The 13,770-nt window shown below is 53.5% G+C and overlaps 1 protein-coding gene across 5 annotated transcripts in view; it reads left to right on the top strand.

Moving 5' to 3' along the window:
• The window catches only part of LOC127052485 (copine-5), a 225,393-nt gene that overhangs the window by 113,600 nt on the left and 98,023 nt on the right, over positions 1 to 13,770 (top strand). For 3 of the 5 annotated variants that reach the window (XM_050956208.1, XM_050956209.1, XM_050956211.1), the window contains 2 exons: positions 3,685 to 3,788; positions 5,539 to 5,643. In XM_050956208.1, the coding sequence (XP_050812165.1) occupies positions 3,685 to 3,788; positions 5,539 to 5,643 (209 nt within the window). Of the gene's footprint in view, positions 1 to 3,684; positions 3,789 to 5,538; positions 5,644 to 10,972; positions 11,017 to 13,770 lie in introns of those variants that run through there. The other 2 variants (XM_050956210.1, XM_050956212.1) reach the window with 2 other exon arrangements.

Below are 13,770 nucleotides of genomic sequence, written 5' to 3' on the forward strand. Positions count from 1 at the left end.
ACGGCCGTTGTGTCTCAGTGTTTACAGACAACACAATGGCCATGTATTATATCAATGAACAGGGAGGGACTCGCTCCTCTCCTCTGTGTCAAGAGACCATTCGACTCTGGGACTTTTGCATAGCCTACTCGATAGACCTGGTGGCGTCCTTTCTTCCAGGGGTTCGGAACACTCTGGCCGATCAGCTGAGCAGATCCTTCCTCTGCCACGAATGGTTGATAAGACCAGATGTTATTCATTCGATCTTCCAGAGGTGGGGGTTTCCCCGCATAGATCTGTTCGCCTCGCGCACGAACAGGAAGTGCCAAGCGTTCTGCTCCTTCCAGGGTCTTTCACCAGGGTCGATCACGGACGCATTCCTCATGTCATGGAGGCACCACCTGCTCTATGCCTTCCCACCATTCCCTCTGGTTCACAAGGTCCTAATAAAACTCCACAGGGACAGAGCGCACCTAATTCTGATTGCGCCAGCGTGGCCCAGACAGCACTGGTACACCACCCTGCTCGACCTGTCCATGGCCAGCCCAGTTACCCTGCCTCTCCTTCCAGACCTCATAACGCAGGACCACGGCGGTCTTCGCCACACGGACCTGCAGGCCTTTCACCTCACGGCGTGGCTCCTACATGGCTGAACACATCGGAGTTGCGCTGTTCTGCTCCGGTACAGCATATTCTCCTTAGTAGCAGAAAGCCTTCCACTCGGTCCACGTACCTGGCCAAGCGGAAACGTTTCTCCTCCTGCTGTACAACGTAGAACGTTACTCCTTCTCAGGCCTCGATTCCCATAGTTCTGGACTATCTCTGGTCACTTAAGCAACAGGGCCTGGCGATATCTTCTCTGAGGGTGCACTTGGCGGCTATCTCCACATTCCATCCTGGAGAAAGTGGCCACTCCATGTTTTCCCACCCCTTAGTCATCAGGTTCCTTAAGGGCCTGGAGCACCTGTACCCCCCAGTACGCCGCCTTGCCCCCACTTGGGCCCTCAACTTAGTCCTAAGCAGACTTATGCTTCCGCCGTTTGAGCCATTGGTGACTTGCTCTCTCCTGTACCTGTCGTGGAAGACAGTCTTCTTAGTGGCCATTACATTGGCCAGAAGGGTTTCAGAACTTCGGGCGCTTACGGTAGACCCGCCGTATACTGTCTTTCGCAAGGACAAGGTACAGCTGCGACGTCATCCTGCGTTCCTCCCTAAGGTAGTGTCGGCCTTCCATACCAACCAGGACATCTTCCTCCCGGTCTTCTTTCCAAAGCCTCACTCTTCATGATGGGAGCAGCAGTTACACCCCTTAGATGTCCGTAGGGCGCTAGCCTTTTATATCGAGCGGACAAAGCCCTTCCGGAAATCCCCCCAGCTGTTCGTGGCAGTCGCCGAGAGGATGAAAGGTCTACCGGTCTCCTCCCAGAGGATCTCCTCTTGGGTAACGGCGTGCATACGCACATGCTATGACCTGGCTCATGTCCCTTCGGGCCATCTCACTGCGCATTCAACCAGAGCTCAGGCTTCATCAGCCGCTTTCCTGGCCTATGTGCCTATTCAGGAGATATGGACCTGGTCATCGGTCCACACCTTTGCCTTGCACTATGCGCTGGTCCAACAGTCTAGAGATGATGCAGCCTTTGGTGCAGCGGTTCTGCATGCTGCCACATCTCACTCTGACCCCTCTGCCTAGGTAAGGCTTGGGAATCACCTAACTGGAATGGATATGAGCAATCACTCGAAGAAGAAAAGACGGTTACTCACCTTTGTAACTGTTGTTCTTCAAGATGTGTTGCTCATATCCATTCCAAACCCACCCTCCTTCCCCACTGTCGAAGTAGCCGGCAAGAAGGAACTGAAGGGTGGCCGGGTCGGCTGGGGTATATATCTGGTGTCATAGTGGCGCCACTCCAGGGAATGCCCAGCCGACCCGCCGAGTGTTACTAGGGTAAAAAGTTTCCAACGAACGTGCACGCAGCGCGCGCACACCTAACTGGAATGGATATGAGCAACACATCTTGAAGAACAACAGTTACAAAGTTGAGTAACTGTCTTTTCCTGGGTGCTACTTGGAGACCTCTCATCTAGGGGCTGCGTCATGTGATCACAATAGGCCATGTGCTTATTAATAAAAGACCCACGTGGGCCAGTCTAAGCTGGTGGAAACCAGAGGCTGCTAGTGGCAGTTCCAGGGACCATTTAACCTCGCTACAGCCAGCAACAGCACCGAACCCCCCCATCTCATAGTCAGTGGCAAAACCCGCAGGCAGCTCGGTGGTACGTCATCCCCCCACAGAACATGGACTTGAGCAAAGCTCAGCCGTGGGAGAATCAGGAAATGTACAATTAAGGGTTTCTCCTGCCCCCACTTCCTGATAGGGAGCAGGTGTATGAGCCCAGCCCCTCCGCACCTTCATCTCTGCAGCCCTCAGGAACTTCCCAGACTGCCACCAACTGAGGCCTAGAGATGCTGCTGGATTCTGGGCTCCATCTCCCTTGCAGCCCAGGCTGCCGGCTCGCTGGCGCTGCCTAGGCTGCTGCCTCAGGGCGTTCTGGCTGCATGGGGCTTGGTCCTTGTGGGCTGCCATGCAGCATGGTGTGTCCCAAGCAGGATGGGATGCACAGAGGGAGCTGACCCTGTATTAACGAGAGCTGCCCCAGCCACCAGAAAGGGGGCCTCCCCCAAGGCTGACGTCTGCGCTGGTGTCTCCTCACGAACACGTAGCGTGTGCTCAGGCCAGGCCTGCAGGGCCCAGCTGTGGTGCTTTACATGGCAGTTCCTGGGCTTCCTGCACTGGGATGTAAGTCACCAGCCTTGCCCCTGCCCGGCAGCCCCTTTCTGTTGCTCCTGGTGGAGCAGTGGGGAGCCCCAGCTTGCTGGCTGCTGGCGAGGGTGGGCTCGGCACAGAACTTCCCCCCAGCTCAGATGGGCAGGGACCTCAGGAAGTTTGCCCTCCTCTGCAGAACGGGGACCCTCTGGGCATGTTCCAGCAAATCAGTTCGCTGCCACTGACGGGGCATAGGGCCCCTTGGTTCCTGAGGACGGCAAAGCTTTGATCTAACGACAGGCTTTGGGCTCAGTGCAGGGGGAGCTGAGTGCCATTCAGGGCCTGGGCTACACAGGCAGCCAGGAGATGGTCTAGGACCCTTCTGGTCTTAAATGCTATGAGGCTTGCTCTTGCACGGTCCTGCTGCTTTATCAACACGCAACCTCTACCCCACCATGCCAGCCCTCTGCAGCCCCCCAGCTCTGCCGGTGCCACTCAGTCCCAACCCCCAGCCCCTGCTAGCCCAGCCCTGGGCTCCTCCCCAACTCTGCTGCTGCCCCTCAGGCCCGAGCCGCCCTGCTCCCGCTATTCTAGCCCTGCAGCCCCCCAGCTCTGCTGCTGCCTCTCAGTCCCAACCCCCAGCCCCTGCTCGCCCAGCCCTGGGCTTCCCCCAGCTCTGCCGCTGTCCCTCAGTCCTAACCTGCAGCCCTTATTAACCCAGTCCTAAGTCCCCTCCCAATTCCTCCAGCGCATCTCAGTTCTGACCTGACCCCTCCCACGCTTTGCCACTCTGGCTGCCCCAGGGCAGAGCATACCCGTCGGGCTGTAGCTCTCTCCTCGACCACCCCCCTGAGTGCAGGGCTGTTCTGGAGCCCACTAGGTTGGTGGCGTCCCCCGACCCCAGTGCCACTCACAGCGCATGTGCTTCTCCCTCCAGGACGTGGCCACAATGCAGTTCTGTGCCAACAAGCTGGACAAGAAGGATTTCTTCGGGAAGTCCGACCCCTTCATGGTGTTCTACCGAAGCAACGAGGATGGAACGTAAGTGCCAGCCCAGCGCTCGCTTCCCCAGGCTAGCAGGCCTAGGGTGGGGTCCCATACCTATCTGCCATGGTGCCATGCTGGCCCCCTCAAAGTTCCTCCCTCTTGCTTCCAGCCTTCTGCCTGGTTCAGGCAAAGAGCAGAGACAGCAGCATCCTTCAGCTAGGGGTGGGTGGCTGGGAGGGGGAGAGGCCCTCGCTGGCTAGCTGGGCCTGCCACACTCCTGAGGGGCAGCACAGGTGGAAACAGGACTGAGGAGAGTTTCGCTGCTATGGTTGGCCCCTGGTGCACTGATCAGTGTGAAGGAATGGGTGCATGATTCAGGCCTGAGCCAGCACCCAGGAGCCATCACCCAGTGATGTGCATGACACCGTAAAGCTGTGAGGAGTTAGGGACAGACAGCACCCGCAGACAGCCTTGCTTTGGCTGGCAGTCTGGCAAAGGCCGGCGTTCCAAGGGTTAATGGCAGAATTCTTGCTGCACCTCAAGACACCTGGGAAGGGATCCTTGGGGTCCGCCACAACCTGCTACCGTGGCTGGCTCCAGGGTGCTCAGCAGTGGTAGTGCCTTCCTTGTAAAACACCACTTGGTTCCTAGCCCAGACAAACCTGCGGGATGCAACATGCATTAACCTCCTCATGCCCCCTGCGACCATTCACACCTATGCAAAGTGCATGTGACAGCTCTGATCTGCTGGGCATGGGGGCTGGTGCATCCCTAGGCAGCAGGGCAGGGGGAGCCAACCTCCCCTCGCAGCACATTACAAGATGCTGTATGAAATTCCTCCTGAGTTCTCCCGAATCCGGCAGATGAGAGAAGAAACGAGGCTGTAATTCCTCCAGGGAATGAGAAGCTTAATGAGCCGTGTGCCAAGCAGAACGGAGACGTTCATCCCATTGATCTCTCTAAATCAAAGACAAACAGGGCAGGGGTGAGCTGGCGCTCCCATTCAGAGCACATGCTGCAGGCTTGCATCAAAGGCAGCCCCCCGTCTCCCCCGTAAACTGCCTCCCTTCACTGTGCTGATCGGCATATTGCACGGGGCCTTGGAGACACGTCCCATTTATCCTGGGCCTGCTGGACGCAGACATCTGGGAGGCTCATACCAGGGTGGGTGCTGTAAGCTGGCCTGGTCCATAGCATGGTGAGACCCTGTGCTCCCTGAGGGGCAGGGCCTGAGCGTGAGAGGTTACGGAGTCTGAGCAGTGGCTAGATGTGACAGCGAGGGGCACCCAGCACCCTCAGCTCCCACTGACTTCCATGGGAATCATGAGCACTCAGCTCCTCTCAGGATCAGGCCCTGAGAGGCCAAAGGCTGACTGGCCCCTGCAGGCTGGTCTCCCCTCTCAGCCCTAGACCCTCTCTGTGTATCTGGGCCGAGGCCCATGGATGCAGGAGCGAATTGAGTTTCACCCTGCCGCTGCCCATATGGAGACGATGTCGGGACATCCGTCTGCAGGGCTAGGAACTTGCTCCAAAGCCCACTAGAGTGATGTGAAGGCTCTCAGTCTTTGGGTCAGGCCCCAGACAAGGCCACAGGCTCTGAGGGGATTTTCCAGCCACTAAAGCTTCGGTGGCAGGGTTCACAAGGCCAGGCGAGTGTCCGCAGCAGCATGAAGGCTAAGGGGCCGGGTTTGAAGGCCCCACACAGCCAGAGAGGCCCCTAACACAATCCCTAGGAAGGCGTCAGGGCTCTCAGAGTTAGCCCATGGCTTGGTTGGATAACCACATGCCCCTCCGTATCCCGCAGCTTCACCATCTGCCACAAAACGGAAGTGGTTAAGAACACGCTCAACCCTGTGTGGCAGGCGTTCTCCATCCCTGTGCGAGCCCTCTGCAATGGAGACTATGACAGGTAGGGGCTTCTTGTCCCCCCTGCCCCCACCCTGCTGGCTTTGGGCTGGGGGGCGATGGGGTTGGGATGGAGTAAGACTGCGTGTCCTGGATCCTCCTAAACGTCGTTTCAAAGGGGCCTCTGGACAGTGTCTCCTCGCCCCAAGGTGATTCTGTAGCTAACCCCCTTCACAGCTGCTGCTCCCCCTGGAGGTGCCATGTGGGGTCCCTGCTGTGGGTCGGCCTTTGATGTAAGGTAACACAAACACGCAGAGACTGCCAGGTCAGAGGTCCTCTCCGCCTTTGGCTGTACGTCAGTGGCCGCTCTGTACCCTCTTTCTTTAGTCTTGTTGGCAGCTGCAGTAGCTCCACGGCTTCAAACAAGCCCAGATCCCCTTAAGGGTGTTCACAGATAAGCAGGCTGTTTGCTGCCAGGTGCCATGATCTCCCTGGCCTAGAGGCTGCCAGGAATCATAGCTGTTGGAGATGAAAAAAAGGCACAGAGGGCTTTGAGTCCATCTACAGGCCCCCATCCAGCCAGTGCAGGATTGTTCCGATGAGGTGTACTGTCCGGTCCAGTCTTGTCTGAAGTCACTCCAGTGCTGGGGCTCTGATCCATAAGAACATAAGAACGGCCACACTGGGTCAGACCAAGGGTCCATCTAGCCCAGTATCCTGTCTGCCGACAGTGGCCAATGCCAGGTGCCCAAGAAGGAACGAACAGAACAGGCCATCAGGTGATCCATCCCCTGTCACTCATTCCCAGCTTCTGGCAAACAGAGGCTACAGACACCATTCCTGCCCATCCTGGCTAATAGCCATTGTTGGACCTATCCTCCATGAACTTATCTTGTTCTTTTTTAACCTAGTTATAGTCTTGGCCTTCACAACATCCTCTGGCGAGGAGTTCTGCAGGTTGACTGTGCTTTGTGTGAAGAAATACTTTTGTTTGCTTTAAATCTGCTGCCTATTAATTTCATTTGGTGACCCCTGGTTCTTGTGTTATGCGAAGTGGTAAATAACACTTCCTCATTTACTTTCTCCACACCAGTCATGATTTTATAGACCTCTATCATATCCTCCCTTCGTCGTCTCTTTTCCAAGCTGAACAGTCCCAGTCTTTTTAATCTCTCCTCGCTTCCATACTTTACCAGAGCGGAGTGCTACACTATGGGAAGAGAAGACTTTCCTACCCACACCAACTCCAGTACACAAGACTTCTGAGATCTAAAGGGACACTTCACTGTGTCACCATAGCAAGGCACTTCAAAGGGGCTCTCCCTGTTTGAAATCCTCCAGCTCTGCAGGTTCAGTTCAGCTCTAGATTGGACAGCCCTTAGCTGATCTCAGTAGTAGCAGAGTGAGGGATGAGGCCGCCATCCCCGGAGACAGCTGCCTTCCTGCAGAGGCACTGTGCTCAGAGAGTGATTGATGAGGCAGTGGGTGGCAGGGATGCAAATGGACAGGCCCTGGAGGTGGCTTCTTTGCTTTATTCAGAAAAGCCTGTAGCGCCTCTATATTTAAATCCTGGGGAAAAGTCAGTCGCCATTCCAGGGAGCAGGAGAGCCTGGCTGGGTGACAGGTGACTGACAAGAGTGCTAATCAGGCTAATGAGGGCACCTTCATACTGACACACTGTACACAAAAATGCCAATTAGGGAGAGAATGAAATCTAATAGGTACCATTAATCAACACGACACACTCTGCACTCAGCCTGGGATATTCATAAAACATAATGCCGCATGCACTGCATGGCTCTCTATGTGTGGGGGATAAAGCCAGTGTTAATTACAGCCTTCTCCAGTGCAAACACACTAATAGTTACCTCTGCTTATAAGCTCTGCTCCTCCACCCCTGTACATTTCCAGGGCTAGCCTAAGAGCAGCCATTTCTGCGAAGAGTGAGCTGCCTGATCCTCTAGCTGTGCAATGGGAAGCTGGTCTCTCATCCTGAGGGTGGGGTGGGGGTCAGTTGTTTTCTCTGCCACTGGCTCACTGTGCAACCTTGGCCAATTCTCTTTGCACCTTAGTTCCCCGGTTGTGCGTAATATTGTTTGCTTTGTCTAGGTCAGTGCTTCTTAAAGCCAGTCCGCCACTTGTTCGGGGAAAGCCCCTGGAGGTCCGGGCCATTTTGCTTACCTGCCACATCCGCAGGTTCGGCCAATCACAGCTCCCACTGGCCGCGGTTCACCATCCCAGGCCAATGGGGGCTGTGGGAAGCGGCATGTGCTGGCCGCCCTTCCTGCAGCCCTCAATGGCCTGGAGCGGTGAACCGTGGCCAGTGGGAACCGCAGTTGGCCGAACCTGCAGACGCAGCAGGTAAACAAACCAGCCCAGCCCGCTGGGGGCTTTCCCTGAACAAGCGGTGGACTGGCTTTGAGAAGCACTGGTCCAGGTAGATTGTAAATACCACAGGGCATGGTCTGTCCCTCACCATCTGTGTGTGCAGCACCTAGCACAATGGGGCCTTGCCCTCAATAAACACAAATATAATAAATCGAGCAGATAGCAAATGACAAAAATTCCCCTGCTCCTGAGTATGAACAGGGCTGGTTTTATTCACTGATCTAGTGGAAACAGAATCCTTCTTAATCAGCCCCAGCTGCAGTGTAATTCACTGGAGGATTAGCTAACCTTTGGCGGAGAATCTTCTCTGTCTGTGGCTCTCCTCCCTCTCCATGTCATTCTCCAGCAGCAGCATCTGATGGCACCTTGCTTCCCTGGTCTGAGCTGATGGCCCTTGAGTATTTCTCTCTGTGGGATTTCAGAGGCTTTACTGCAGGATCATGTTTATCAACAAAATGTTAGCGAGAGCAGCAGGAAACACTCAGTCCTGGGACATGTTCTGCTGTGGCACAATGTCGCTCTGTGTTTCTGTTTATTTGCGCAGCTCAAAGCATCTTCTGAGCAGTCTGATGCCACCCCTCCACGGCACATTTTGTTATGCTCATTTTAAAAGATAGATAAACTGAGGCACAGTGAGCTTCAAACCTATTTTTTCAAAAGCATCCACTTCTTAGCGTATGCGCAACATGCCTCAGGCGGCACGGACGAGGATTCATCACCGAATTTGGTCTGCTGGTTGGATCATTAGCTTCCCCGGCTTGGGCTGGGTACTGACAGGGAGAAAGCATCCACTGCTCTGGGGTGTCTAGGTGAGACACCTAGAACCTGATTTTCTGAGGCCTGAAACTATGTTCAGTGGGAGCTGGAGCTACTCATTGGAACAGCAGCCATGGGAGTCAATGGAGCTGGACCCCTGCCATGTAGGTTCTTTAATAACCCTGACACACTCCAGGCAGCCGGGGCTAGGAAATCAGTACCAGCTCTCCCATGTGTCACACTGTAGCGGGGTGATGGCCCGCTCCAGCCCTGGAAGGGTTAAAGCCAGCCCTGGGAGAGGGCTGAGGCTGGAAAGGAAAGCCTGGGCTGATTGCGGAAGGCAGTAACAACTGGGGCCACGCCCCAGTCAGACCCAGCTGGTCCCTATAAGAGGCTGTGAGCCAGAAGCCCACACAGTCTCTCTCTGCCTTCAGAGAGAGAGGGGCCTGGCTGCTGGGAAACTCAGGGTGCCTAGAGTGAGTCGGCTGGGGGAAGGCCAGAGGGGCTGGGGAGCTCTAGGCTGGCAACTCCCCAGACTGCAGGGCCTTGTCCAAGGCCCCATAGAGGCACTGGGTTGCAGAGAGAGGCAGCAGGTCCAGACCCAACCTTGCCTATGATGAGTGGCTGACACTGCAGTCTGCCCTAGGGCGCAGGGGCTAATTGGTGACTGGCAGTAGCCTACGACTGAGGTGAGAAGTGGATAGTGGGTGGAGGTTCCCTGGGGAGGGGAGACCCTGAGACTGAGCGGTGTACTGCCAGGGGGCAGCACCCCAGATAACGGGGCACCGGAGTCCAGGGAGGGACATGGGGGCCAAGCGGCAGCGGAATACCGGCTGACATAGGGAGCTCTGGAGGCTGGAAGCTAATTCCCTGAGACAACCTGCAGGAGGTGCTGCCGTGTGAGTCCCGCACAGTTACACACACCATCCTGACATGGTGTCAGAGGGGGGTAAGCCTCTGGCAGATGGGACCAAACGATGCCGCCCAAATCCCTCAGTCTGGATGGGAGGCTGGTGGAGGACAGAGGAGGTGGCTGCAGCGTGGAGAGGTACTGCCGAGAAGTCAGAGCTGTTGAAATCCTGCTGCTGCTCCAAGAGCAAAATCTGAAGCAGAATGCAGAAGAGCCACTGAAATCACAAGAGTTTCAACTGACCCATGTTCCCAGTTTGGCACAGGTGTTTCTGAATCAAACAGGAAAGAGCACCTCTTACAGGTGGGCTCCTCCACGTTTTTTACTCGGCTGTTGGAGGATACAGCAAATAGCAATAAATACATTTAAAATCTCACTTTTCTCATCAGTGGGATTCCAGGCGAGCTAGTAACCACAAATAGATCACCCTAGATCTTAGCCTGATTCTTGCTTGCATATTTATACCTGCCTCTGGAAATTTCCATTACATGCATCTGACGAAGTGGGTATTCACCCACGAAAGCTCATGCTCCAATATGTTTGTTAGTCTGTAAGGTGCCACAGAACTCTTTGCCCCTTGGGGAGCGGCTCCTTTGGGCAGTTCTTTTTGATACCCCAGTTCTAGCACACCGCATCCAGCCCTTACCAGGCACGGTCAATGGGGCTAGCAAAGGAGCTGCTTCAGTGACAAAGGACTGGCTATAAACAACTGTGGTGGATTCCAGGGCTCCATTGTTGGCATATCACAGCACAGCTCACAACAGCTCAGAGACTCAAACTGGCAGAAGGGCAAAACTCGTAGTCAGGGCTGAATTAAGACCTTTAGAGGCCCCAAGCACTGAAAAGATTATGGTGCCCCGCCCCCCCATGTAATTCAAAATAAAAACTATACTATACTGTAAAATCATTCCTCAAGGTGTGTGAGTGGTCTGCTAATGATTGACAGAGGTCTGCACATGTTTTCAAATCCAATTCTTTTTCTTGGAGAGCTTGACTTGTGTGGTAAAAGTGTTGTAAAATTTCATTCCACATGGTCAACATGAATACAAACTCTAATTCTTGCATCTTGTTTGCAATGTTTTCTGCCTCTTGTATAGTTTCTCCCTTTTGTGAGTGGTCTTCAGCTATACTTTCTAATGCATCCACAATCTTTGAGTAGGACTCCAGAATTGCACTTGTTGCCACTGCATGTGCCTCCCAGCGAGTATTAGAAAGAGATTTCAACACATGATCATTGCCCAAATACGTTTTAAGAACAGCCCATCGGTGTGTTGAGGCAGAGAAAAATGTATAAAGTAACTGGACTGTTGAGAAAAACCTTACTGCCACCGGACAACAATCAACAGCATTGCAGCCAACAAGATTGAGAGTATGCAGCACATGGTATGAATATGGCATATTTGTTCTGTTCTAAAAGCTTCTTCTGCATTCCTTGATGACGCCCTGACATGTTGGCAGCATTGTGAGAAGATTGATCTCTGCACTTCGAGAAATCTATTTTGCAAACTTGGCACAGATAGTGCAGTTCCTGATTTTTCCACTTCTTCACCAGTGTGGCTTTTCAAATTGAGGAATGTTATAAATCGTTCGGCTGGTTTTCCATCTGCGGGAAACACATATCTTAGTACAATACTCAGCTGATGAATATGTGAAAGATCAGGTGTAGAGTGGACAGATAAACTGAAGTACCCAGCAGTACTTATTTCATCCACAATAGCTGAATGAACTTTGTCACTCATTAGACCAATGAGTTCATCACATATTGTCTTGGATAAGTATGATGGGTTACCTTTGCCAGCATTCCCGTATTTTGAGATATGGCCTGCTAAAAATGGGTCAAAATGAGCCACAAGCTCGAACAATCCCAAGAAATTTCCATTCTGCAATGATCTAAATGTGTCATTTGATCACCAGAAAGGCAGACCATGTTCAGCCAATGTTTGAATAAAGCTATAACACACTGCAAGACGTTGCCAGTATTCACACTCCCCTTTAATTTGTTGTTCCAATTTTTGTGTCAATCCAAAGCCCTGTCTTCGATTTAAATGTCAACATTGAATCTCTGTGAGTAGTGCTATTTTCATGTTGTTCAGTTAAAACAGTATTCTGCCAGTCACTAAATCCATTTGCAGCAAACCAGGATGTTGAAGGTTTATATGCAAAAAGTTTGCAAACAAAACAGTACACAGATCCTGTTGATGGTGAATACAGTAGCCATTCTTGAGTGTATTCTCACCATTTGCTTTCATGCAGAAAATTATTTTTTGTGGACAATATCTTGTTTGTTTGCCATTGGTAGAAGTCCGACATGATTTCTCAAATGGCCCAGTGTGGTGTTGACAGTTATTTGGTCCACGACCTATCGAGCAACTACATCATCGGTGCTGAAATCAACCCACATGCCAGGATCTTTTCTTCTATTATTTACAGCATGAGCAGGTTCAGTCTCTGACACATCCACACCTTCTAGAACAACGTCTGTTTTACCACCAGGAGTAGGATGATCAGTTACAGTCTCTGATTTCCTCACATTATTTCACTCTGCATTAGTAGGACGTCCCCCTGGTTTAGGTGGGGATAAGTAATAAAAAGAGAATCAAAAAATGGAGGAAGATTGTGTAGTGGAGTGTAAGGAAGTCTAACAAAGTTCTGATTTTTCCCATATTGACTACTTTGAAGCTTTTTTTGAAATATCAAATTTAAAAAAAAACAAAACTTTTTTTTTGGTGCCTGCTGCTTTGCTGGTGCCCTAAGCACATGCTTAGTCTGCCTATTGGGTAATCCAGCCCTGCTCGTAGTGCCATCACCTAGCAAGCTTGGAATCATAGAATATCAGGGTTGGAAGGGACCTCAGGAGGTCATCTAGCCCAACCCCCTGCCCAAAGCAGGACCAATCCACAACTAAATCATCCCAGCCAGGGCTTTGTCAAGCCTAACCTTAAATACCTCTAAGGAAGCAGATTTCACTACCTCCCTAGGTAACCCATTCCAGTGCTTCACCACCCTCCTAGTGAAAAAGTTTTTCCTAATATCCAACCTAGACCTCCCCCACAGCAACTTGAGACCATTACTTCTTCTTCGAGTGATTGCTCACATCCATTCCAGTTAGGTGTGCGCGCTGCGCGTGCACGTTCGTCGGAAACTTTTTACCCTAGCAACTCCAGTGGGCCGGCAGGTCGCCCCCTGGAGTGGCGCCGCCATGGCGCCCAATATATATCCCTGCCGGCCCACCCGCTCCTCAGTTCCTTCTTACCGCCGTGTCGGTCGTTGGAACTGTGGAGCGTGGCATAGCTGTCCTCCATGTCCCTAGCTCTCCTTGTTATCTCTCGATTATCTCTCGTACTGTTATAGTTGTTAGTTAGATTGTTAAGTGTAGATAGTAGTAATTAAGTTAAATAGGTTGTAAATAGTTGTTCGCCGGGGGCTTAGCCCTTCCCGGCACCCGGCACCGGGCTCATGCCTGGTTCGCCGGGCTTCAAGCAGTGTGCGGCCTGCAAGAAGCCTATGCCCACCAGCGACCCCCACGACGCGTGCCTGAAGTGCCTGGGGGAATCGCACAGATCGGACAAGTGCCGCATCTGCAAGGCTTTTAAGCCAAGAACAAAGAAGGAGAGGGATCAAAGACTCCGAACTCTCCTTATGGAGGCGGCACTTGACCCGGCGGCTTCGCAGGCCGTGATCTCGGCGCCTGCACCGGATCGCACCGGCACCGAAAAGACTCCCCGGCACCGACCTTCTCCGGCACCGGGGACAGAACCGAGACCGTCGAAGTCTGCTACTCCGGCCAGGCAGACCCGACTGGAGCGCCCGGCCTCATCATCGGCCGCGGCGCCGCCGGCACCGTCGACTCCGGGCCCGGCGGGTCCGTCGAGTCCGGTGCCGCCAAGCTCCCCCATGAGATCTGGGGTTGAGATATTGGTCCCATCCACGCCGGAGACCTTCGCCTCGGCTCGGGACCTCATAGCCTTGACTGAGCCCACTCAGCTGCCACCCCCGGTACCTCCGGTGCGGGTCGCGTCCAGAGGCAAGCCCATGATGATGGCACCGTCTCGGGACTCGCGCTCACGGTCCAGGTCCCGGCGTCACGGCAGATCGAGATCCCATCGCCGCTCGCAGTCCCGGCACCGCTCTCCCTGG

This window comes from Gopherus flavomarginatus, chromosome 5, assembly GCF_025201925.1.
Source record: "Gopherus flavomarginatus isolate rGopFla2 chromosome 5, rGopFla2.mat.asm, whole genome shotgun sequence".
Lineage (NCBI taxonomy): Eukaryota > Metazoa > Chordata > Testudines > Testudinidae > Gopherus > Gopherus flavomarginatus.